General features: G+C 46.0%; 1 protein-coding gene across 1 annotated transcript in view; it reads left to right on the forward strand.

The window, feature by feature from the left end:
- Positions 1 to 3,718: 3,718 nt before the first annotated feature.
- Positions 3,719 to 27,319, forward strand: part of slc5a2 (solute carrier family 5 member 2) — a 52,103-nt gene continuing 28,502 nt past the window's right edge. The window contains exons 1-7 of the mRNA XM_085964455.1: positions 3,719 to 3,915; positions 17,337 to 17,408; positions 18,406 to 18,510; positions 20,564 to 20,623; positions 20,720 to 20,824; positions 21,140 to 21,245; positions 26,749 to 26,829. Coding sequence (XP_085820581.1) covers positions 3,793 to 3,915; positions 17,337 to 17,408; positions 18,406 to 18,510; positions 20,564 to 20,623; positions 20,720 to 20,824; positions 21,140 to 21,245; positions 26,749 to 26,829 — 652 coding nt within the window. The 5' untranslated portion in view covers positions 3,719 to 3,792. The remainder of the gene's footprint in view (positions 3,916 to 17,336; positions 17,409 to 18,405; positions 18,511 to 20,563; positions 20,624 to 20,719; positions 20,825 to 21,139; positions 21,246 to 26,748; positions 26,830 to 27,319) is intronic.

Here is a 27,319-nt window from a genome sequence, read left to right on the forward strand (position 1 = left end):
CGTCTCCCACGAGGTAGGACAAAATGGCGGAGAAGATGGCTGCTCCCATAACTCACATGAGGCACTATTGGGGTCGGTTGCCTTGATCAAAGATGGCCGCCCCCATGACTCACGTGTGGGGATGCTGGCCTCAGTTGCCTTGAAAGAAGATGGCCGCCCCCACAGTTCGCATGAGGCACTGCTGGCCTCTGAAGATCCGCTCCTGCAGGCCTTAGAGAAGTGGCCTTTCTTCCTGCAGGTTGAGCAGGTAGAGTTCCTGGCTGGGCAGCGCGGCCTCGGGTGCTTCTCCTGGCCGCAAAAGAAGCAGCCGGCGGCCCGATCGCGGGTGCCCGATGTCGGAGCCGGTACCGGGGGTGGCGGTCCCGGTCGGGTCCGGGACGCCGACGCTGAGGTAGGTCCCGGGGGCGGCGCTGCGAAGGGTATTGCGGTAGGGGTCGGGCCCGAGTCCCAGGGTCGCGAGCAGTACCTGGAAAACGCCTCCTGGTCCTGATGGGCCACCTCTAGGGAGAGAGCGAGGGCTTCAGCTTTGTCCAGGTCGAGGTCTTTAGCTTCAAGCAGTCTTTGCCGTGAGTGGTCGGACCGTAGGCCTTTCACAAAGGCATCGCGGATATTATCTTCCGTATTTTCAACAGCCGTCACCGCTTTAAAGTCACAGTTCCTGCCGAGTGCTCTTAGCGCCCGTAAAAATTCAGCTACAGACTCTCCTGGCTGTTGCGGGCGGGATCTTAGGAGGTGCCTGGTGTACATGTAATTTACCGGGCTCCGGTACTGCTGTTTCAGTAGGTTGATAGCGGCCTCGTATGTAGTCGTGTCCTGGATGAGTGCGTATACTCTCGGGCTCGCTTGGGCGTTCAGAACTCTTAGTTTGGATCTCTGAGGGACGCCGGATTCTTCCAGGTAGGATTCGAAGCAGCCCAGCCAGTGTTTGAAGTCGAGGGCTGAGTTTGCTGCCTGTGGGTTTAGATCCAGGTACGGTGGTTTGAGGGCTTGCAGCCAAGCCGGCTGGTGTGGCTGGTGTAGCCCGGTGTCTGAAAGCTGCTGTGGCTGTGCTTCTGGGAGGGCTTCTGGCTGGCCAGTAGTAGACATCTTTAAAATTTAGTCAATAAAATTGATATACCTATCAATTCGTCCAATAAAAAGCGACGAGTTAGGAACGTAACTAAAGGTTTTTATTGACTAAATAACAGAGCCCACCCTCGTGGGTGATCCGGTCCAACAAGGAGGAATACCAGCCAGTCGACTACCTTTATACCTGGGCAGGTAGGTGGAGCCATGGGCGGAGTCGGAGGTGGTCAGCCCAGGTATAACAGCGCGACAAGAGGCGACCTCGTGTAGTGATACAACAGTGAGAACAGTGAGAACAATACAACAGTGATAACTATAGTGTAACGATAGTGAACGATAAAAGTGGTTTACCACAGTTCCTTTTGCGAATACTGTTCACAAAAGTCGGGGTCACCAATGTAAGAATGGTCAAATTCCTTTCCAGAGATTGAGTTCGACGCAGGCAATCAATCAAAAAGGTTTTTAATGTCAAACTAACGAGTTTAAACAGATTGATGCAAGAGAACTATGTATACAGGTCTTAACTGGCCGGAAGCTCCACGAGGACTGCCTGGGCGGTCCCGTGGATGGCGTCATGACGTTCTTCCCGCGTTTAGGGTGATCACGTGATCGGCGGCATGATGTCATCGTGTTTGCCCGCGCTCTTAAAGGGTCCGCGCCCTGTACATGCAAACAGTATATACAATGGTACAGATTTAGTCTGTAGCTAACACATCGTTAAAAGGAATTATGTACACTTGTTCTGAGTCTCTCAGTGGCTCTGCCATAATATCTACTTTAACTCACCAAATTCATCTGCTGTCTCCTAACCTTAATAACCTTCTAGAATGTCTCAACTTTTTAACAAAAACAAAATCAAATCCATTGACTCTTAGCTTCCTTTCTGCTGCAATCACCATCCTTGGTGACTTTATTGTTCACCGTTACTAGTGTGCCCTGCTTCACTTTGATTGATCAGGCCAGGATCAGGCTATGCTGAATGGCCTTGAATAACTCATCAATCAGCCTACCAGTATCCCTGATCATTGCAGTAATTCAGTTAACCTGGATATTGTTCTTACAGCTTCTTCACACTCTATCTGTCTCTTCACTGCTGGGCTAAAGAACTGGACTGAATGCTGATTTTATTTTACTGCACAAAAAGTTTTTTTAAATTAATTAAAAGTAGATCACTCCTGAGTAGTCTCTGCAGTTCTGTCAACTGGTGTGGTGAAGCAAACCTGCTTTAAAGCTGTGGTGTCAGCATCATTAGGGAATTGTGAGGAGTGAAATTTATATGTGCAATGACACAAAAGGTGAGACACCATGCATTCTTAAACCAAACGACTGAGACTCAACAGATCGATAAAGTTTCACTGTAGGGATTAACTAACTGTCAAAAGTAATCAACGAACATTGGACTCAGCACTAAATAAAGCTTCAGTCTTTTGTTGGGAGCTTCTGTTTGTGAAGACATGCAAAAGTTTAATTTACCCTCCCCCAAATGATATTGGTGCTGTTGTGGCTCAGGTGAAGGCCATCCTTTCGCTATAGCCTTCCCTCATTCCAGAAATCACTCCAGTGCACTAAGAATGTGAATTCTTCTCTCCTGCACCAGCCCTTCAGCCACATGATCAACTATATAATCTTCCTCTCATTGGCCAGTACAGTTCGTTGCACTGGATGCATCCAGAGATTACTACCCTTGAGTGCTTGCTTTTCAATCTGGTGCCTAATCCCTTAAACTCCTGTTACAAGACCTTAAATGTCATTGGTTCCAACATGGACTGCAACCTTTATCTGCCCTCCCTCTCTTCCCAGTGGTTTTTACATTAGTTTAATGATATCCTTCACCCTGGCCCCAGGAAGGCAACGTACCATTCGAAACTCCTGGTCACAACTGCAAGAAAGTTGTCTATTTCCTTGACAATATAATCTCCCACAACTTCTACTCTCTTATGGTCTATGTGCCTCTCAAAGCCCTCGATAGTTCCCTTCTCCATGCAATCATCCTCCTCTGAGTCACTATCACTGTCCACCTCACAGTTGCTATGCATCTATTGGACAATTCAGTAACTCGGGTTGCCTATACCATTGAGTCCTACCTCTCTGCTTTCCCAATGAATGCTCACCCAATTCTCTCTTTCTACACTATCCTTATTTCCTCAAATGTCTAACAGCACTTCTTAGGTAACCACATTCTGGAGACCCTGCAGAGTGTAGCTAATTGTTCCCCAAGAAGAGATCCTCTGCTCCAGAGACTCAATTTTGCAACACTTAGTGCAAATATGCTGCCTCTGGATACGCTGGGCATCCATGTGCCTAGCCTACTTAAAAACATGAACATGTTACTCCGAATTCCTGCTAGCAAGAACTAACCCCCACTCAGTTAGTTTACATAGGTATCGCACTTAGTATCACACCACGTAATATCAGCTAAGTCAGCACAGATGTGGGATGGAACCTGGGCTCTTCCTGATCTGTGTATTTCAGTACCACAGCAAGTGCTGTATTTATCCATTAATATTTTTTGATAGAGTCCGTTGCTAGGATGATTATTGGAAAGTCTCCCCTGAATGGGTCCTGGTGTTGAATAGGGAGATTCTCAGCACTCAGTAACCTATTAAATGTGATTGGTTCAATCATTACTCACCAGTCCTGTATTAATAGGCTAGTCCCTCAAACTGTCAGACGTTATCTCAACCTCTTTCATGCTAGATACTCTTCCTCTCTGCATACCAAGCTAAAATGAAGGCATCTGCATCTCCGACATCAACCACGTCTCCATCCCAAACTGTGGCCATCAACAATGCTGCAGATATCAGCGTGATCATCGTGTACTTTGTTTTGGTCATCGGCGTTGGACTGTGGGTAAGTGTTCATTCCCTCATGCTGTTTGGGTTCTTCTTTTCTTCAATTTTTTTTCTTCAGCACACTTTTTACATAGTCGGCCATATTTTATTTAAATGTTTGTTCCCCATTTCTGTTTCTGATCACGCTGCCCCATTATTGAGTGCAGTCCCGCTGCCCCATACTAGATACAATTGCACTGGGTGCAGTCTTGCTGCCCCACACTGGTTACAGTTCTACTGCCCCATACTGGGTCCAGTTGTACTGCTCCATACTGGGTATGATTCCACTGCCGCTTACTGGGGTATAGTTCCAGCACATCTTGTCAGCAGAAAGCTGCCGTGAGTCCCCAGGAATGGCCCCAGAATTCTTACAGCCAAAGTTAATTGATCCCTTCGGAGGAATTTTCAGAATTGTGGCCTTCCTGGCATTGGCCTATCCCGGGTCATCCATCACCAGAGCAATGTGGTGCCAATCCAATTTTCCATGGGTTGGGATGATGCGCCCTTACAGATGGGGGCCACCCACCTCAGGTATGCAGATGACCCTGTACCCATGACTCGGAAAGGGGTCTGGGTCTCCCTGTATCAGCAGATAGGGCTCGCTCCACCACACTTCTGCTGGCAGAGTGGGACGACTAGAAATTAGGGCCCTTTGTTTTTATGTAACTTTCTATTTTAGGTGTGCAATTTAGTAGTTTAGGGCTCAATCCCTTGTCAGTCACTATTGGTTGCTGCTGGTGGCGTAGGTGGGACACGCGGGTTAGGTTTATCCTATAAGGAGGCAGCTACTTAACCCACATGTACCACCTATGCCACCAGCAGCCGCCAATTCCAGGAGGGCATCGCCCCGAGAAACTAATGCCGCGCTCTGATTGGTCTAGATCTGAGGCGTGGTGAAGATTGCCTTTTCAGCGGACCAGTGAATATGTCTCCAGTCTATTTAGGGACGAGTTTTGTGAACCGAGGACTCTTCTGGGTACATTGTTTGCCCGGGGACACAGTACCTCATCCGGGCACTGTCCCCGGAAAATGGGGACGTCTGGTCACCCTAAGCTACTGGTCTCGGATGTCGAACTGTAATGTAAATGCACCCTCTATAGTTTTCTATATCTATACACTATATTAGGAGTGCTGCATATGGTATTAACTCCCTGTAAGCATTACAGTTACTTCCTGTAACACTTTCCCCATCACACTTATTGATAACATCCCTCTTGTGATAAAACAGTGTATCCTCCAACTCACCATGAACAACACTATAGCAGATCTGCTTGTGTAATATTAAAATACTTGCATTTATATAACATTTCATCATGTGACTCAGAAATGTTCAAAAGCACTTCACATCCAGTGAATTGCTTTGAAGTGTAGTGATGATGGTTATTGTTTAGGCAAAATTGACTGCCATTTTATGCATAGCAAGATGCCATAGACAGTAATGACCCAGTTAATCGGTTTCTTGGTTATGTTAGTTAAAGGAGGACTGCTCGATGAGACAATGGGGCCTAGAAATTCCAGAGCGCTGGAAACCTGCTGGTGGCACTGCGGGCTGCAGTTAACGGCCACCGAAATTAATAGCACTGGCAGCACCGGTATATTGGTGCTGCTTGCTAATTAACATTAGCCCAGCGCTAAACTCACTGTGCAATGCCGGTTTTCGGGTGGTAGTCTTAGCAGGAGGCTCAATGCAGCATGACTGTGGTGTCATTGGAGGAAAAACAGCCTTCTCTTAAATCAATACTGTCAGTTTAGAAAGCAGTGTCGGTCCCTTAAAGGGGAACTGCCTTCTTAAATGAAAAAAATAAAAATCATGTAAAAATCAGCAGTTTTTAGCCCTTAGGGCTCAACTGCCTTATGAAAAAAAACTAAAAATAATTCCCAAATGGCAGTCTTCAGCTCTTAAAGCTGAATTGCCTTCCACACCTAAAAAAAGGGAAAATGCATCAGCACTAACACAAATGGCTCAGCAAGCCAGGGAAAGGGCACCCAGGGTCTCGAACGCAGCACTCCAGCTTTGTGCAGGGGGTCAACACAGCAAGAGAGGTCCTCTACCCACAGGGGCCAGGAGGCCCTTCAGAAAGAAGGAAGTGGGACCAAATCACCGAAGCCATCACTGCCAGCAGTGTTGCCCCCCACGATCTGGCTTCAATGCCCAAAGAAGCTTCATGACCTTAGACCAGTGAATGCTTCTTCAAAAGCTGTCTCCTACCAACTGCGCCACTAGCCTTGCACACTGCTCAATGCACGACCCCGCACCCCAATCACTCACCTACCAACAATCTGTACCAAACACGAGGCACACCTCCCATTCCTAGCTTCACCTCACCCCCTTGGAGGAGACGCTGCTGACCATTCTTAGCAGAGGCATTGATGAGCCCTTGGCCAGCAGTGGGGCTGAAAGGCTACAAGATGCCGGTATCCTCATACGTTATCCTCCTTCTCGCATGCACCCCATGCTTTCCTGCCCTCCCATCACCACAACTCCACCCTTGTGCCTTCTTCATTTCACACACCCAAGAAATGTAGCCTGCCCAGCCAGTGGTTGGCCAAGAAGAGGGAGAGGAGAGTGAAGAGGAAGAAGAAGAAACACCATCACTCGATTTCACTCTTCCAGCCACCAGCTCCTCAAGGTCAACCTGCAAGGTAATTTGCAGTGTTCCCCACTGAAAGTCAGCAGGCTTCCACCAGCCATGCTGCTGCCACTTGGGTAGCACTGCATGACAACAGTAGGAGAGGCAAAGGCACACACAAGACAGTTACTAAGGGAATGCATAAGGGTAATTAGTTGATCTCTTGATGTCATATTGGATGGATAGATGTACAATTGGATAGTTTGCTTTGTGGTGGCTTTCATTTCAGCATTGTGGCCCAGTGATGGTCAGTAACAGAGGGAAGGTAAGGTGTGGGACAAATGTTGAAAGGGTAATTGGGGTTGTGGTCACTGGTACCGCAGGCGGATAATTCCATCCCAGATATCCCGGCCAGAAAGGGGCTGCCTGGGTTGCATCCTTCCTTATACATCCTCCTCTTCTGCTTCCACTTCTTCTGCTTCTTCCTCTTCTGCTTCTTCCTCTTCTGTCTCTTCCTCTTCTGCATCTTCCTCTTCTGCGTCTTCCTCTTCTGCGTCTTCCTCTTCCCTTTGCAAGCGCGTGCTGGAAATCTGAAATAAAAGCAGAAAATGCTGGAAATTCTCAGCAGGTTAGGCAGCATCTTGACCTGAGATATGAATTCTTTGGTGTTTCTCTCTCCACAGATATGCCTGGCCGGCTGAGTATTTCCAGCATTTTCTGTCTTCTCAGAGGTCTTCCTTTACCATCTGAGGCCTTGCAAGCATCCAGCAGCACTCCCTGCACACCTTAAAAACTTTTAATGTCTATTGCACCGAGCTGCTACTTCAATAAAATCTAAAAAAATCCAGTCCAAAAGTTTAATGCAAACTTACCTGAAAGATGCATTGCTGGTCATCTTCCAAAATTCTATAGACTCTGGAACTGTACCCATGGATTGGAGGGTAGCTAATGTAACCCCATTATTCAAAAAGGGTGGTAGAGAGAAAACGGGGAATTATAGACCGGTAAGCCTGACATCAGTAGTGGAGAAAATGCTAGAGTCCATTATAAAAGATGTAATAGCAGAGCACTTGGAAAACAGTGACAGGATCGGACAAAGTCAACAGGTAAATCGTGCTTGACTAATCTGCTGGAATTTTTTGAGGATGTAACTGGTAGAATAGATAAGGGAGAACCAGTGGATGTGGTGTATTTGGACTTTCAGAAGGCTTTCGATAAGGTCCCGCATAAGAGATTAGCGTTAAAGTTAAAGCACATGGGATTGGTGGTAAGGTACTGACTTGGATAGAGAACTGGTTGGCAGAGAGGAAGCAAAGAGTTGGAATCAACAGGTCTTTTTCCAAATGGCAGGCAGTAACTAGTGAGGTACCGCAGGGATCAGTGCTAGGACCCTAGCTATTCACAATATATATTAATGATCTAGACAAGGGAACTAGATGTAATACCTCCAAGTTTGCAGACGACACAAAGCTGGGTGGGCGTGTGTGCTGTGAGGAGGATGCAGAGAAACTCCAGTATGATTTGGACAGGTTGGGTGATTGGGCAGATGCATGGCAGATGCTGTATAATGTGGATAAATGCAAGGTTATCCACTTTGGTGGCAAAAACAGGAAGGCAGATTATTATCTGAACGGCAATAGATTGGTAGAAAGGGAAGTGCAACGAGACCTGGGTGTCCTTGTGCACCAGTCGCTGAAGGTAAGCATGCAGGTGCAGCAGGCGGTTAAGAAGGCAAATGGTATGTTGGCCTTCATAGTGAGAGGATTCAAGTACAGGAGCAAGGATGTCTTGCTGCAGTTGTACAGGGCCTTGGTGAGACCACACCTTGAGTATTGTGTGCAGTTTTGGTCGCCTTATCTGAGGAAGGATGTTCTTGCCATGGAGGGAGTGCAGCGAAGATTCACCAGACTGATACCTGGGATGGCAGGAATGACGTATGAGGAGAGATTGGGTCGATTGGGCTTATATTCGCTGGAGTTTAGAAGAATGAGAGGGGATCTCATTGAAACTTATAAAATTCTAACAGGACTAGACAGACTAGATGCAGGAAGGATGTTCCCGATGGCAGGGGAGTCCAGAACCAGAGGTCACAGTCTAAAGATAAGGGTTAAGCCATTTAGGACAGAGATGAGGAGGAATTTCTTCACCCAGAGAGTGGTGAACCTGTGGAATTCTCTACCACAAAAGGCAGTTGAGGCCAATTCATTAAATATACTCAAGAAGGAGCTAGATATATTTCTTAAGGCTAAAGGGATCAAGGGATATGGGGAGAAAGCAGGGACAGGGTACTGAATTTGGATGATCAGCCATGATCTCATTAAATGGCGGAGCAGGCTCGAGGGGCCGAATGGCCTACTCCTGCTCCTATCTTCTATGTTTCTATGTTTCTATGATGTGTGTGTGTCCCTTTAAGAAGTGCTGACAGCATCTCTGTCAGTCTGCTGCACGCTCATTTTTCAGAGCGAGCTTAGGACCCAGCGCTAAACTCAACGCAAAGGTCCAATTTCGCAGAGTGTAGCGTTATGTCAGTGTTTTACGCCGACTGAGGTCGCGCTCTCCAGGTTTGCATGTCCAGGGCCAGCGCTGCTAACGGCTGCGCTATGGCCCTCACCAAAATGGCGGCCACCAAGTCCCGCACCAGAGGCAGGTGGAAGAGTGGCCGCCGCCATTTCTTTTCAGGAATCTGTCGGTAACGAGCACCAGTAAGTAGTCGAATTTCTAGGCCTGGGAGTATTCGCTGCTCTCCTTCCATTAATTCCATGGGTATTTAGCATCCACATTAACAACCAGAACAGGGAAACAGGCTACAGTCTAATGTCTTATTTGAAGATGGTACCTCTATCAATGCAACACTCTCTCAGTAGTGCATTGAAGCATCAATCTAGATTAATAACTGGAGTAAAAACAGAAAATGTTGGAAATACTCAGCAGGCCAGGCAGCAGCTGTAGAGAGAGAAACAGGGTTAACATTTCAGGTCGATGACCCTTCATCAGAACAGTTCTGATGAAGGATCATCGACCTGAAACGTTAACTCTGTTTCTCTCTCTACAGATGCTGCCTGACCTGCTGAGTATTTCCCGCATTTTCTGTTTTTATTTCAGATTTCCAGCATCTGCAGTATTTTGCTTTAATAACTGGAGTATCTGATTGCTTCACAGAATATTCTGGAATATTCCACCTGACATTGAAGCTTTACAGCGCAAAAGGGTAAATGTTCCCCTTCAATAAGGGGATAGGGTGGGATATGTGTTGGTGTAGGGGTTACAGGGATCGGGTGGGATATGTGTCGGTGCAGGCTCGATGGGCCGAAATGGCCTCTATCTGCACTGTGGGGTTTCTGTGATTCTGTGATTCTGTGAATAATTACATGGGAACCAGATTTGACGAAATAGTCTCCTAATGTTTGTGTGGATTTATTACAGCATTATTAGTGTTTGCTTCAAGGTCGCAGTGGTTCAGCTGAAAGGGAATGAAACCGATTGGCCCAGGAGTTTCCACCAATGTGTCTGCAGTGCAAGGGTTAACAATCAATGTTATTACTGAATGGGGAGGGGCATTGTTCATTTAAGAGTAAGGATGTTGTCAATCTACATTACAGAATATTCCATCTGACCCTGTAAAAGTTTACAGGGCAAAAGAGTCAAAGGCCCCGCAAATAATTACAGGGGAACATTACTGAGTAATTTTTCTTACATAGTCATTTAGCACAATTGTCATTATGAGCTAAAGATTAAAGAGGCACATTGCATCAAAGACCTTGTTTACTCTGTTAGTTTACTGACCGGAACAGACCATCATTTTGGAAGGAGCTCAGCAGAGTCGTGTCCATGTGATCTGCACAGAGCTATTAAAAGGGCAATAAATGGAAATGTTCCTCCTATACCTAGTTCTTTCTACCATAAGTAGTCTTAATATTACCAGGAGGCAGGCATTAGCGCTGGAGAAGGAAGAAGATACGTAAGAACACAAGAAGGGTTTCCAAAATTCCAGCAACCTGTATTAAATTAACACTAGTATGGAATTTTGAAATTAAATAACTGTGTCTCAATCAGATGGGTGGTGGTCTAAATGGGCCGAATTTAGGTGGTGTGCCTCAACTTGGCCTCCATTAGGCGGCAGGTCTCAATTGGATGAGTTGGTTGTGATACTGTAGTGACCTGGAACTGGCTTTCCTTCATTTATGCTGGCTGGTCGAGTGTACGTTGCCCACATATAGGCCGCGATTTTGCCTACCGAGGCAGGATAAGTATGGCTGAGGTAGGTGGCGGACTGCGACCCCGCTCCCGGTTCCATCGCGCTCTGTTGAAGTGATTTTACCCAGATTGGGCTTGTTAAGCCCGCCCTGCGAGGTTCCCGGCCAATTAAAAGGAAGCGAGTCTGATGACATCATTTGATGACGCGTCATCAGCCGGTTTCCTTAAAGGGACCATATGAACATTAATTTTGACAGTTGTGCTGTCAGTGTTACTTCCATATGGGAGTCACAGTACGCAGGGAGCTCCTTTTCCCTTCCCATGGGCAGAACAGACCTCCCCAGGAGACCAACGCAGCCTGGGTTGCACATTGCACAGGAGGACACAAGCAGGGATGTCATCAGGAGGAACTGGCTGCAGTGGCTCAGACCTTTCAATGATCTCAGTGGATCACGAAACGTTACTGCAAAGCCACACTCAACCTCATCCTGCTGTGCCACTCATCACATCCCCATCACTCTGCCTTCCCTACCCTACCCCTGCTAACCCTTACTCACACCAACTTACCTTGCACCTCCACCCATCCCTCTCTCTCTATCTACATTATCACATCCCCATCTCACTAGCCACCCATCACACTCACCCTCATCCTGGTCCAATCATACCAACTAACAACACACAAGGGTAGGCACTTGGGTCTTTTAGCCAATGTTCATGTAGAGTTTCTGCTAATGTGTTGTCAAATATTGAAATCTTTATTTTGAACACTTTGCCTTCTTGGACAGATTTGTGTGTACCTTTGGAAGCAGCCTAGTGAGTTGTAGTGAATGGTGAGACATAAGGGCAACTCCCACAATGGTGATGAGTGTGAAAGGAATGGCTTGGGCATTGTAGGGATGCTTTATGGTGTTGGTGTGGGGTGGTGCCAACCTGGTGCATCATGTGGCATCCAGGGTGTACAGCATCAAGTGAAGTAAATCTGGCCATGGTGAGGCCATCCCTGGCGTCCTGGGCAGCAATATGGTCAGGTGCTGATGCCCTATGTCCTGACCAGCATCAGATTGTGGAATAGGTTGGTGTTGTTGTTGGTGCTGCTGGCATGCCTGGTGATGCTGGTGTTGGGGCTGATCGTGGTGGGATTCTGGGGATCAAGTTGAGATTTTTTGAAGGGCACCGATGCTGATGGAATAGATGGCAGCTGAAGTTGAGATGACAGAAGTGATCTGTCAATGATGAGATAGGTTATTCCGAGGAGGTGACAGTGTATAGAGAGTTTACTCCAAACACTTCCAAACTGCATAAAGCTCAAAAGTGTGTTCAAAATCCTGAAGGCTCCTGCTATTAACACTGGAAAGTGAACAGCTGTGAAATGGTAACCTTTATACCACTTTTGCAACTGTCACCTATTCAGAGCAATGGAGAGTCATAGAAAACCCGGCCTACTTACCTGATGTGATCCCCGAGCGCCGTGAAACTCGTCAAAAAGCTGGAAAAATGGTAAGTAGATGGTAAAATGTTATTTAAATACCTTTTAACAACCTCTTAACTATTTCAATTGGCACAGTGTCAGGTCTGTAAAGCACAGGCAGACCCAGCACTTGGGAAACTGACATGGAGGCAGGTTCACAGCAGGAGCCCGACCCGCTATCAATCTTTTAGATTTTTACAGCGGACCCGCCCTCTGAGCGCCGGCAAGATACCGGCCATAAAGTGGGCACTGTGTCCTCCTGCTACATTTTAGATGCCCTGATGTTTCAAGAGATGGACTGAAAGTTATGCTTTAATCATTTTTGAGAGATTGGACATGAAATTCCTGCAGCACCACTCTGCCAGGACTCCAGACTACTAGTCTGCCATGACCCCTGACCCCCACCCTATTCCATTGACTTCAGTGGAGAGTAAAATTGGGCAGGGCATAAAATGGGCATCAGGCCCAACCCCAGCCCATTCCTGCTGGGCAGGTTAGGTTCAAATCAGGGCTCAAGTTTTTCTTATCATTTGCATTTCCTCATACCAGGGACCATTCTAGTAAATCTGCATTGTACCATCTCTAAGGCCTCAATATTCTTCCTGCAGTGCGGTGCCCTATAATGCACACAGTCTTCTAACTGAGGTCTTATTAGTGTTTTATATAGGATCATTATTATCTCTTGGCTTTTATATTCCAAAGGCCTAGAAATTCGAGATCACTACAAACCTGCCAGTGCCACCGCAGGCCGGAGATAACAGCCGCTGAAATTGATGGTGCTGGCAGGACCAGGATATTCATGCTGATTGCTACTTAACATTAGCCCAGCGCTAAACTCACCGTGGAAGGCTGTTTTCGTGGTGTTAGTCCTGGCAAGAAGCTCAATGCAGCATGGTCATAGCGTGATTGCAGCAAGAACAGCCTTCTCTTAAAGCAAGGCTGTTATTTCAGAAAGCAGTGAGGTCCCTTAAAGGGGAACTGCCTTCTAAAATGGAAAAAATAAAAATCATTTAAAAATAGGCAGTTTTTAGCCCTTAAAGCTCAACTGCCTTATGAAAAAAAATTAACATTAAAAAGATCTTCCCAAATGAGAATCTTCAGCTCTTAAAGCTGAATTGCCTTACACACCTAAAAAAATGGGAAAAATGCTTCAGCACTAACACAAATGGCTCAGCAAGCCAGGGAAGGGGCACCCAGGGTCTCGCACACAGCACTCTGGCTTTGTGCAGGGGGTCTGGAGTTTAGAAGAATGAGAGGTGATCTCACTGAAACATACAAAATACTTACAGGGCTTGACAGGGTAGATGCAGGGAGGATGTTTGCCCAGGCTGGGAGTCTAGAACCAGGGATCACAGTCTCAGAATAAGAGGTAGGCCATTTAGGACTGAGATGAGGAGAAATTTCTTCACTCAGAGAGTGATGGATCTTTGGAATTCTCTACCCCAGAGGGCTATAGAGGCTCAGTCGTTGAATATATTCAAGACAGAGATCGATAGATTTTTGGATATTAAGGGAATCAAGGGATATGGGGATAGTGCAGGAAAGTGGAGTTGAGATAGAAGATCAGCCATGATCTTTTTGAATGACGGAGCAGGCTCGAGGGGCCAAATGGCCTACTCCTGATCCTATTTCTTATGTTCTTATGTCAACACTGCAAGAGAGGTCCTCTATCCACAGGGGCCAGTAGGCCCCCCAGAAAGAACGATGTGGGACAAGATCACTGAGGCTGTCACCCCCCACGACCTGGCTTCAGTACCCAAAGAAGCTTCATGACCTCAGACCAGTGGTCAAGGTCAGTGAATGCATCTTCAAAAGCCATCTCCTACCAACTACAGCACAAGCCACACGCACTTCTCAATGCACAACTCCCCCTGCCTAATCACTCAACTACCAATGGTCTGTACCAAACAGGAGAGACACTTCTTATTCATAGCTTCACCTCACCCCCTTGGAGGAGACGGTGCAGGCCATTCTTGGCAGGGGCAGGGCTGAGCCCTTGGCCAGTGGTGGAGCTGAAAAGATATAAGATGCTGATATCCTCATACGTTGTCCTCCTTCTCGCAAGCACCTACCTCTTGCTTTCCCACCCTCCACTCACCACAACTCTACTCTTGTGCCTTCCTCATTTCACACACCAAGAAATGCAGACTGCCCAGCCAATGGTTGAACAAGAAGAGAGAAAGAAGAGTGAAGAAGAATAATAAGAAGAAACACCATCACTTGATTTCATACTCCCAGCCACCAGCTCATCAAGACCAACCAGCAAGGCCATCTGCAATGTCCCCCACAGCAGCCTTCCACCAGCCATGCTGCAGCCACTGGTGTAGCACTGCTTGGCATCAGTAGGATAGATAAAGGCACACACAAGACAGTCACGAAGGGAATGCATAAGGGTGATTAGTTGATTTCTTCATGTCATATTGGAAGGCTAGATGTATAAAGTTGAATTGGAAAATTTGCTTTGTGGTAGCTTTTATTTCAGCATTGTGGCCAAGAGGACACTGTGATGGTCAGTAACAGGGTAAAATTAAGGTGTGGGACAAATGTTGAAAGGGGAATTGGGGTTGTGGTCACTGGTACCGCAGGTGGATGATTCGATCACGGATATCTCGGCCAGAAAGAGGCTGTCTGGGTTGCATCCTTCCTTCTGCTTCCTCCTCTTCTGCTTCTTCCTCTTCTGTGTCTTCCTCTTCTGCATCTTCCTCTTCCCTCTGCGAGCGCATGCTGTAAATCTGAAATAAAAGCTGAAAATGCTGGAAATATTCAACAGGTCAGGCAGCATCTTGACCTGAGTCATGAACTCTGTTTCTCTCTCTACAGATGCTGCCTGACCTGCTGAGTATTTCTAGCTTTTTCTGTCTTCCTTTACCATCTGATGTCTTGCAAGCATCCAGCAGCATTCCCTGCACACTTAAAAAACTTTTAACATGTATTGCACCAGGTCACTACTTCAATAAAATCCAAAAGAATTCCAGTCCAAAAGCTTAAATGCAAACTTACCTGAAAGATGTGTGTGTCCCTTTAAGAAGTGCTGACAGCATCTGTCAGTCTGCTACACACTCACTTTTCAGAGCGAGCTTGGGACCCAGCGCTAAACTCAGCGCTAAGGTCCAAGCTCGCAGAGTGTGATGTTAATTTGATGTTGCACGCCGACTGAGGTCACGCTCTCCATATTTGCATGTCCAGGGCTAGCAAGGCCCTCACCAAAATGGCGGCCGCCGAGTCCCGCACCAGAGAAGGGCATTAGAGTGACGGCCGCCATTTTTTTCCAGGATCGCGGCAGTAATTCGTGGCAGTAAGTAGCCCAATTTCTTGGCCTAAACCTCTTGTGATAAGACCTAAAATGTTAAAACCTTATCAACCTGACATGCTGTCTTTAATGTCCTGTCAATCTGTACCCCTAAATTCCACAGCACTGAGCCTACTTGCAGTCAGATTCTAATTACAGCTGTTATTTTTTTTGTCAAAATGCATCCCCTCACATTTACCGGCATTAATTTCCATCTGCCATCTTTTAGGCCTTCCCCGCCCCCACACCCCCATCACCACGCATCTTATCAATATCACCTTACGGCTTTCGTCATCTTTGAAAGAATTAACTGTACCTCCTATTTTGGTATCATCTGCAAATTTCAACACCAGTCCTTCTAAGCCTATATCCAAATCATTGATAGTGAAGTGGCTCCAGAACAGAAACCTGTGGGTCATGACAGCCCACTTCCAACCACTCTGAAAAACTGCCATTAACTCCCACTCTCTGTTTTCTCCCTTCTAACCATGTGTTAATCCAGATAACTATCCTCCCCCTAATTCTATACCATAATCTTCCCTAGTAATCTGTCAAGTGGCACCTTGCTAATAGCTTTCCTAAAGTCCATATACACTACATCCACTGCATTTTCCCCATCTACCATGTTTGTTACCTCATCAAAGAATTCTATGGAATTTGTAAAGCACAATCATCCCTTTTGAAATTTGTGCTGGCTACTTCTATTCTCTCTGTATCTCGATGGCATTTCCATCTTAAAGATGCTAACATTTTTCCTGCCACAGATGTCAAGCTCTACATTCACACTCAAAAGAGCCCTGAAATATAATTTCAAGGGCGTCACCAATTTCCCCCTCCTCTGCCTCAGCATCATAATCTGTATCTTTGTTGGGCCCTTGCAATTTGTCTTCCTTTAGCCTAACTACCTTATCTAGAACCTTCTTTTTATTCATAATAATATCGCTCATCTCACTTTCAACCACTTACGGATTCAACTCCTCTTCAATATCCTTCTCTTTTGTAAAGAATTTCAGGCCCGTTGTGTTTTTTAAAAAAAGTAGTGAAGTTTGCTGCTGACTGGTGGGCAGATTTTCAAGAGTTGTTGGAGGCCACATTACTCTTTAGCAGTGTTGGCCAATTGAAATTGCTGATTAGCCACAAGTGTGCCATGGATCAGAAGCTACCAGGTACATCCTGCAATAACCCTAACAATGTCTCATGCTCCAAAATCATCCTTCTTTTAAAAGCTGGACCCTGAGGGATCTGAATCTCCGACTACATCAGCTGTGAATGGAAGTGACCTCACCCTCAGGCAGGTGCTTCCTCTTCCTCTTTGACCACCTCCATCTGCTCCTGCTCATCTGTGCTCTGTATATCACCCAGTTTGCTGCCTTCAAACCGACTATTTAAATGAATGGATCTGCGTTGGTGCTGAACAACGTGAGATAGAATGGCAAGTTTCCAGCTGAGGCGCTGGGTGACTCCACTCACGAAGGCCTCTAGCCAGCCTCTTTGGCCAGACCTGAAGAAATATAAAGAGGAGAAATGTTTGGAGCCCTCCCACAGAACAAGTTATCAGGCAGTGAGCTTCATGCTATATGCCAGCTTGTGTGTCAGTGCTTGTTTGCCAGAATGGAATGGAGTGTGAAGGAAGGGTCAGTGTGGTATAAACTTTGAGTGGTGCTGTGCTTCCTGTATCCCCATCTACTAACTCCTCCTCCTGTCCTTACATTTGGAGGACATGCTCCTTGAATGGGGTCAGTCTTTTGAACCCCCCGCCCCACATCCCCGCCCCCCCCCCCCCGCCCCATTCAGTTGCAAGCATCTGTCTCCTGTTGTATGGTGTTTTTTCCTTCCGAAGCAGAAACAGGCATGATTATCTGCCAATGGCTGCATGGAATGTAATCTGATCTGTTATCTATATACTTTGTTTTTTTTAGTCTATGTGTAGGACCAACCGTGCGACCGTGGGTGGGTACTTCTTGGCCGGGAGGGACATGCGATGGTACACAGTAAGTGATGTTTATGTTATCGATTTAATTTATTTGATAACAGCTTCTTAAATTATAGCAAACTGAATTACCATAAATCTGAAATCCTGAGGAAACTAAAATCAATTTTGTGTTAATCCACAACTGGGCCATTGTTGGGCAGTAGACCTCAATTGGCTGGTAGGCCACAGCCTGAATATGTGAAAATACAAATGGTTGGGATTGATTAATAATCTGTAAGCAGTGAGAATTAAACTTGGCTATAAGCAGTAATTAAGATTTAAGGCTATTTGGGCAATAAAGAAATTCCTCAATTAGATGTTTGTCCTCAATTCAGCTTGTTATGTAATAGTCCTCAACCAGGCCTCAACTCTTTTATTTAAATCTAGTAATACTTGTTACAATACATCAACTTCATAATAAATCCATTACATTCATTAACCACAATAAAGCTAACCTTAACAAAAATCAGCTTTAAAATTAACAGTACAAAATAGAATAATACATTTTTTCAAACAAATACAATATCAACAATACAAATACCCATAGTAAAAAACAATACATATTAGTCCTACTAGCAATCTAGTAACACTTCATTTTTACTTGGTAAAACCTGTTGTCCTCTTTTTCTTCTTTTTTTTTAAATTTTAACATTCAAGTACAACAGCATTTATACAATACAATAGTTACATAGTAAATCCATTACATTCATTCACCAATTATGGTCAACAATATAAATACAACAATAATTTTTACAGGTAAATCGATAATATTTACAGTACAAACTGCAAACATTCAATAAACCAAAATCAACCAGGCCTCAGTTAGGTGGAAGTTGATTGCATCCAGGTTCCTGAGCTGAAAGTTCAGCGTGGTAGCCTACTTTGATGCCCAGTTCTCTGAAAACCTTTCATAGCTAAAAATTCTTTTTTGATATCTAATTCTCCACTCTTGCAGCAGAAGAAAGTTTTAGTTTAAAAAAAAACTTGCTCAGTCTCTTTCTCAATTCCCCCTCCAGGTGGGAGCCTCACTCTTTGCTAGTAACATCGGAAGCGGACACTTTGTTGGTTTGGCGGGCACAGGGGCTGCAAACGGCCTGGCCGTCGGTGGCTTTGAGTGGAACGTAAGTGTGCTGAAATAAGTATGACATCACTTCGTAGACGAGTAACATTTTATGAATCCTGATTGGTGCATCTTTGAGATTCCACATTTTTCCCAGCTGAACCCTTTTCGTATTCCCATTACAGCTTGACACACTCCGATGTGTATTCTCCTCGTGGGGAACACAATATTGCACCTAGAACTCCAGCAATAAGGTGCACTACTGCCCTTGGGCCCCCAGTGATCAGAAACATTACTACCTCCGGACCCCCAGAGAACAGGCACATTACTATCCCTGGACCCCCCTGTCATCAGGTACATTAATGCTTCAGACATCCAGCAATCAAATTCATTACTGTCTCTGGACCCCCAGGGCTGTGACACAATACTGTCACTAGACCACCATAGATCTGGCACATTATTACCCCATGGCACCATGTGAACAAGTACATTACTCATACAATCATAGAATCATAGAAACTTACAGCAAAGAAGGAGGCCATTCTCCCATCGTGCCTGTGCTGGCTCTTTGAAAGAGCAGTCGAGCTTAGTCCCACATCCATCCGTAACCCTGTAAGTCCCTCATCCTCCAGTACCTGTCCAACTCCCTTTTCAAATTATTTATGGAATCAGCTTCCACCACCTTTTCAGGTAGAGCGTTCCAGATCCCGACAACTCTTTGAGTAAAAAATGTTTGCCTCATCTCCCCTCTAGATCTTTTGCCAGAGATTTTAAATCTATGATTATTGATCCACTCGCCAGAGGGAATAGTTTTTCTCTCTCTACTCTATCAAAACCTCTCATCATCTTGAAAACCTCTATTAGGTCACCTCGTAACCTTCTCTGTTCCAAGGAGAACAATCCTAACTTTTCCAACCTCTCCTCATAACTGAAGTCTCTCATCCCTGGTAACATCCTGGTAAACCTCCTCTGTACCCTTTATAAGGACTTTACATTTTTCCTAAAGTGTGGTGCTCAGTACTCCATCTGAGGCCTAACCAGTGATTTATAAATTTAAGTATAATCTTATTGCTTTTATATTCTATTCCTCTATTTATAAAGCCAAGTAACCCATATGCTTTTTTAACCACCTTATCAATTTGCCCTGCCACCTTTAAGGATTTGTGTATATGGACACCAAGGTCTCTCTGCTCATCTACACTTTTCAAAATCGTGCCATTTATAGAATACGGTCTTTCCATATTAGCCCTCCTAAAGCACATCATTTCACACTTTCCCACATTGAACTCCATCTGCCATGTTTCTGCCCATTTCACCATCCTGTCTATGTCATCCTAAAGCCTATAACTATTCTCATCACTATCTACTAATTTGCCAAGTTTTGTATCATCTGCAAACTTTATAATGCTGCTCCCTACACCCGAGTATAGGTCGTTTATAAAAATTGAAAAGCGTAATAAACCCAAAACTGACTCTTAGGGAACACCACTGCACACCATTACTCTCCCCAAGCTCCCAGGAAAGTGATATATTACTACCCTCTGACCACCAGCAATCAAACACATTAATGTCCCCAAACCCCAGGGATCTGACACATTACTGCTTCTGGATCTCAGTGACTAGGTGCATTACAGTCCCTGGACCCTCAGGGATCAGATAAATACATCCCATGTGCAAGCGTATCAACTGGATGAGATATATTTGGTGAAATTTGATTAAAGTTTGTGCTCTCTGTATCAGCCTCTCTTTCCTCTATTTTATCAATAGTCCTATGGTCAATGTTCCTCTGAACTTTATCTTTTGTCCTCATAAGATCCAAATACCATTCCTACCTATGGGCATCCTCACGTTGTTGAAAAAACTCATCGCTCTGTCTCCTGCTCTAACTCATTCTTTCCCAGGCACCATCACATCTTCCTTTCCTTTTGCAATGTACAGACTTTTAACATCCAAGCATGATATCACCTAACCACTACTTCCTTATTTACCTCATCATCTCTCATGCTCATTTCAACCTTGGTGCTGTCCTGTACTCTATGTCCCTCACCTGGGTCTCTCAGTAACAAATGACAAAACAATCTGCCCTGTATAACTTTGGGATTTGCCTCCCACAGGCCCTGTTTGTTGTGTTACTCCTGGGTTGGCTCTTTGTCCCGGTTTATCTGACAGCTGGGGTGAGTATGAGATTCCATTCCCATTTAACCAGGAGGAAACCTGTAGATGAAAATACTTGGATATTACTTGAAAATTCTTCTTGTGTCCTTTCCCAGGTCATCACGATGCCCCAGTACTTAATGAAAAGGTTCGGAGGAAACCGAATCAGACTCTACCTCTCCCTCATCTCTCTCTTACTGTACATATTTACCAAGATCTCAGTGAGTATCTCATCATGTCCATCACTGCATCAACTTTTTCTTGACTCTCTCACTTTGAAGGGTCCCTGATGGTGAAACCCAGTCATTAAAAAATGTTCTTATGGATAAATTTCCTCTTTAACGGTCCCTGATGGTCAAACTCTGTCTATAAAGAGTCCCTGGTGGCCAGGCTTCCTCTTTAAGGGTCCTGATGGGAAGACTCCCATTTTAAGAGATCCTAATGGTCATTCTCTCTTTTTAAGGATCCCTGATGATCGGACTCCCTCTTCGGTTAGATTTATTGACGGCGATTTCTTTTGTCCTATTACCTGGCAGGTGGACATGTTCTCTGGAGCAGTCTTCATCCAACAAGCTCTGGGATGGAACATCTATGTTGCAGTAATTGCATTGCTGATTATTACTTGTATCTACACTATCACAGGTAGGTACTGAAGATCAGGCAGGCGAACATCCCGTTTACATGGAGCATTCTGCGGGCTGACGCTTGAGAAATTGGGAAGAGAAAATTGGAAAAATCGGCCATACAGAGCAGGAAGAAGCCAGCTTCCATCTCTGGTTTCTGTTAAATCAGCTGATCTCACCCGGTGTAGTACTGAGCCACACAGTGCAGGAAGGTCCTGAGTTCTATCCCTGACCTGTGTTTAGTTAGCTGATCGCAGCTGGGGTGGCGATAGGTGTGCTAAAATTGGTCTCAGCGCCCCTGGGTTGGAAGAAGAAAAGCTGGGGTTCCTGCTTTTGATTATTATCCAATGACTCTTGCTGGAATGTTGCCTTTGTGTGGACTTCAGGTGTGGACAGGATCGGACTCGGCTTGGTTACAAACCCCATTCCCCCACCCCCACCACCATGAACGCATCATGTGACACCCACTGTCTAGGGTTATTGAGTGTTCATCTTGCAAGCCAACAAGCTCCCACTGTGGCTATCGGTAGGGATAATCCCCAATTAGATAAGAATCCCAGCATCTGCTCTTTCTCCCACTCCTGGGTCGGTTGCCATCAATCAGACAGTTCTTGTATTTGAACATCCTCACCGGCTCAAAATTTAAAATGCCTTTTTATTTGATTCCGCAGCGCAATCTGGATTTAGTTTTACATAGACAGAGTTTAGAAAGCCATTGACCAATTGAGGTAATTGAAGAATTGGTTTACTAGAAGCAAACACACATACAAAGTGGGTTCTGGCAAGGCCATTACTGTGAACATTTTTGAAGTCTACGAAAGGCCTACTTTCTAACTGAGGCAATGTAGAGGCCTTCTTGAGGCCCACCAACTAATTGAGGCCCACTAAGTAATTTGAGGCCCAATTTAGCCCTACCACCTAATTCAGGCTTAATTTCCTCAATTCAAGATACCATTAATTCAGGTTATTGTGATTTAAGAACCTCGTATTTTCATGCCTCTTCTCCCTTCCCCAGTGTTAATGTGAGCCTTTGGCAATATTGAGGCTACCTGCGGTCGAAAGAACCAGATATAGGAGGAACATTTCCATTTACCGCTCTTTGAATATCCCTGTGCGCAACAAGTGAACAACATTCTGCTGGTTTCTTTCCAAAATGACAATTTGTTCTGGTCGATAAAATAACAGGTCTTTAATACGATGTTCCTCTTTCATTTTTAGCTTATACTGACAACTGTGCTAAATGACTGGGCAATTAAAATTCCTCAATAATGTTCCCTTGTAATTATTCACAGGGTCTTTGAGTCTTTCGCTCTGTCAGTTTCAACAGAGTCAGATGGAATATTCTGGAATGCAAATTGACAATGCCCTTACTCTTAAATTAACCATGCCCTCCCCATCTTGGTAATAAAATTAAAATTTTAACCTTTATACTGCGAGAACATTCGAGGAAACGCCAATATCCTGAGCCAAACAGTTTTATTCCTTTTCGGCTGAGCCACTGTGACCTTGGAACAAATATTAATATTACAGCAATAATTCCATGTATACTTCAGGCGAACTGTTCCAAAATCAGACTCCCCCACCCTCATCCCCACCCATACACTCCTGTAGAACACTCGGTGCATATTCCACTGGCACAGTGACCATAGTTCAAAAGGTCATTCTTCAGGCATGGGCCCAGACAGTGAGTATCAGCAGGTCACTGTGCCGCAGGGCACCTCACAGCTGAGGCCGATCCTATCCTCACCCAACGACCACACTTCCCAGCAGGAATCACCAGACAGTGATGAGGAGCCAGATCCTTGGCTGAGTTTTCCCTCTCTAACCCGGGGCACTGAAGATCATTGTAGAATTCTACGGGGGGAAAATTCGGTTGCTTTGCGCCTCCCAATAGTGCCCTAAGAGGGCGCTAATGGGACGCAAAGCATCTAGTGCCCGGGCGCGGCGATGTTTGCGCCGCTCGCGAAATTGACCAGACATTTTGCGGTGGCGCTAAACACTACCGCCACAATCTCCTGCGCCTGCAGATCGTGACGTCAGTCGAGTGTGCAACGCCCCGGTAGCACCTTGGACCGGATATTGAGTGGCACCCCCTGCATTACCGCCTGCCGCTAGCAACGACAGGTTGAGGGGAGCATTTTGCAGTCGGGAAGGGACTGGGGAAGTGCTGTTTAAAGGCGACCGCTTCCTGCCTTTTTTTGTCAGCGACATTTTTGCACCACGCATTCTGAGAGAGAGAGAGACTTTTGGAGAGATTCAACACTGTGTGAAGGAGTTTTGGGTACTGAGCAGCACTTTGCAGGTTCACTTTGATTTGACCTTCCTTGCATCGATTTAGAAGAGACTATGGGGCTGCACTCTGAGCTATTTCCCTGGGCCTCTTCATTGTTCTTTCCAGCAGATTTGTTGTACAGGTCTCTCCAGGCTGAGATTCAAGGCTGCAATGAGCAGGGTGTGGATGGAGAGCAAGATCGACCCTCCCCTTTAAGAACTGGCCGTCGCCATTGTGTCTGTGTTCCATTGCTGACTGACATCACCTGAGCTTCACCAGCGCTCTGAGGTAGCGCCTCGCTCCTTGGCGTTAGCGCCTTGAGAGAGGTGTGTAGTCTGATTTAGCACTCAAATCACCTCCAGGGGCGATAGAAGCCGAGTTTGCAGCTGGAGGCTATAATTAGCGGCAGGCGCTAAACTTTGCACCCGGCCGATAATTGCGCCCCGAGCGGGGCGATACCGAATTTCTCCCCCCACATCTCTTGTGTGATGGCACAGGGAGCCTGCCTTTGTGACCTATGTCCTCTTTGAGTAGATTTCTGAGAGGATCAGCTGGAGGCCTGGCACGTGCTGCTTTCCTGAGAAATAGCTAAAAGTAAGAAAGACTTGTATTTATACAGCGTCTTTCACCACCTCAGGACATCACAAAGCGCTTCAAACCCATGATATATCTTTGAAGTGTAGTAACTGTTGTAATTTAGGAACAGCGGCAGCCATTGTGCGCACAGCAAGGTCCCACAAACAGCAATGTGATAATGACCAGATAATCTGTTGAAGTGATGTTGATTGAGGGATAAATATTGGCCAGGACACCGGGGATAACTCCCCTGCTCTTCTTCAAAACAGTGCCATGGGATCTTTTACAAGTCACCTGAGAGAGCAGATGGGGCCTCGGTTTAACATTTCATCCGAAAGATGGCACCTCCGACAATGCAGCACTCCCTCAGTACTGCACTGGAACATCAGCCTAGATTTTTGTGCTCAAGTCTCTGGAGTGGGACTTGAACCCACAACCTTCTGACTCAGAGGCAAGGGTGCTAACAACTGAGCCACAGCTGAGAGGGCAGACAGGGCCTCGGTTTATCGTCTCATCTGAAAGACGGCACCTCCGCCAGTGCAACACTCCCTTAGTACTACACTGAGGTGTCAGCCTAGATTTTGTGCCCAAGTCTTTGGAGTGGGTTCTGAACACACAAACTTCTGACTCAGAGGTGAGAGTGCTGCCACTGAGCCATGGCTGCATTACGTGCCACTGGTACTGGGCCCAGATTCAGGGTGGTTATTGATCAGCGGGATGGCAGATCTAATCCTGAAATCCCTAAGATGGTGTTTCCCACAAGCTGGCCTCGATTGTACGAAGGCCGGATGGCAGGGCTCACTCAAGCTTGTGCCCCCGGGTCTCCAGGGCTGCAGTCTGTGCTTCTGATGAGGATGAGGTACCATCTTGTCTAGGACGCTGTCGTGGGGAAACAATCACAGACTAGAATGAAGTTGCCACATGCTCAGTTGATCTTCATAACAAGGAGAAAGCTTTCCTGATGTTACAGCATATAAGGTCAGTGCACCAAATGGAGACCCAAGTCATAGGCCGCACATCTTGGAAGAGTGACCTCAGTGCCTGCACATAGGTGTAATGTTCATTGAAGATCCTTATTTTCATAGCAGGCCCCATGAAATCTGAGTCTGCTGCCTCCTCAGTCAAGGGAAGCCATCTCCCCAGCCTCTACTGTGGAACAGTCAAGTCCTCATCCACTCCCTGCTCCTCCGGCTCTCTCATGCATTGTAACTCACCTGGTACAATATCCTCATCTCCACTATGTAGATCCCCGGATGAAAATCTCTGAGCTGGTGCACAGAACAGATAAGATGGTGACAAAGGTGATGTAATTTTGCGGGGAGGGGGGAGGAATGGGGCAAGGACACCAGAGAGATCTCTGCTGAGTTAGCTGGTCTCAACCAATGTGGTAGAGTTTTGCAGATCAAGGGGCAGGATAGCTGTCATCATCATCATCCAAAAACTCATAAGGACTTTCTTCCACCTCCTCCTCCTCATTGTCGTCATCCTCATCATCCGCCTCCTCTTCCACCACATTTGGCTGAGTGAGAACTCCGGATGAAGAGGGAATGAGGTAAGTATGGGCGTACAGCACTTAGACAGGGTGACGAGAGACAGACAGCCTGGAGTTCTGTGGCAGCTAGGTCCTTTAAAGTGCTGTAGCAGCAACAGGTACTGCTTATTTCCCAATCATCTGCAGCTGGTACTGGCCCAACAACTTCACCAGTACCTACTATCAAAACTACTTGCCTCCCCTTGAGCTCAATAGCCTGTGCCCAGAAATCTGTTCCCCCCACCTGTGATCTATCTCACCCAAATATTGTGAGCCAGGTTCTCCTAGAACAATGTTAACAGCACTAGGTGAAGGTACGTATCTGAAGGGTGTAGTGTATGTACCTTTAAGAGAGAACTACTTTTACAGCTCCTGTATACTGTAGTACCGGCAGTGACCACACCTGTATATAAGCCTTGAGCATTCCTCTGTACTGTTAGTCCTTAGACTACCTGTGGTAAACCACTGTTACCGTTCACAACCGTTCACTATTGTTACACTGTTGTTATCACTGTTTACACTGTTGTTATCACTACACAAGGTTACCTCTTGCCACGCACGCTGTTATACCTAGGCATACCTCAGCTGACTCCGCCCATGGCTCCGCCTGCTTGCCCAGGTATAAAGGTGACCGCTTGGCTGGTATTCTTCCTTGTTGGAACCGATCACCCACGAGGGTGGGCTCTGTTATTTAGCCAATAAAAACCTATAGTTACTATCTTAACTCGTCGCTTTTCATGGAATGAATTGATAGGTATATCACTACCCTCCTCCAGTAAACACCTGTTGATTGTTAAGTTACAGCCTCCGTCTAGTTATTGGAAAACATCATACTTAAAGAATCACGGATTCAACAAAGGGAATCTTCCACATGGTAGCCAACAGTTGATGTAACAAGTGTGAGAAGGATGCTGTAATATGAGAGCTTGGAGTAGTAAGGGGCTGCTTGTGAGTGGAGACCCAACAACAGGGTTCAAGGTGGAAGAAGAGAGCCATTGAAACATGGTGCACTATGAAATAAGACTTATCATCCCATTTGAGAAGTGAGGGTGATCAGTAAAGGCGGGTTTGGGATCCCATGGTGCTAAAGTGAAAAGGCCTGTTTCTAGGCAATGCTGACTGTCTGTTTCTGATTGGTTGTAGGGGGGCTGGCCGCATTGATGTACACGGACACAGTGCAGACATTTGTGATCATCGCTGGAGCTTTTGTGCTGATGGGATACTGTAAGTGAGTTCTTTGTGCCTTTCAGACAAGAACGATTTAAAAACTTCCCCACGTCCCCTTGATGCTCACTGAGTTTAAACTGTAAGTGACTGAGCCACACAGAGCAGGAAGGGCCCAGGTTCCATCCTGGTCTGTGCTAAGATAATTAATTTCAGTCAGTGTGGTACTGAGCCACACAGAGCAGGAAGGGCCTGGGTTCCTTCCTGGTCTGTGCTGAATTAGCTGATCTCGTCCAGGGCAGGGGATTGGTGCACTCGGACCTTAGTGCCCCTGGCTTTGGGAAAGAGGAAAGAGGAAAATCAGCCAGTACTCGCACTCCTGATCAGTATCCCGCAACCACCCCTGGAAAGTGCACGTGAGTAGACGTTACGTTCGGGCTCATCGGTAATCGTATCCACAATTGAGCACCCCGCTGACACTATCTGGACTCACATGGGCACTTGGGTGAGGTGTCAGAGGGCACCTGGTTCTTGTGGAACCTGTACCCAG

The sequence above is a fragment of the Somniosus microcephalus genome, chromosome 22 (assembly GCF_052327205.1).
Source record: "Somniosus microcephalus isolate GS21.2 chromosome 22, FLI_Smic_1.0, whole genome shotgun sequence".
Lineage (NCBI taxonomy): Eukaryota > Metazoa > Chordata > Chondrichthyes > Squaliformes > Somniosidae > Somniosus > Somniosus microcephalus.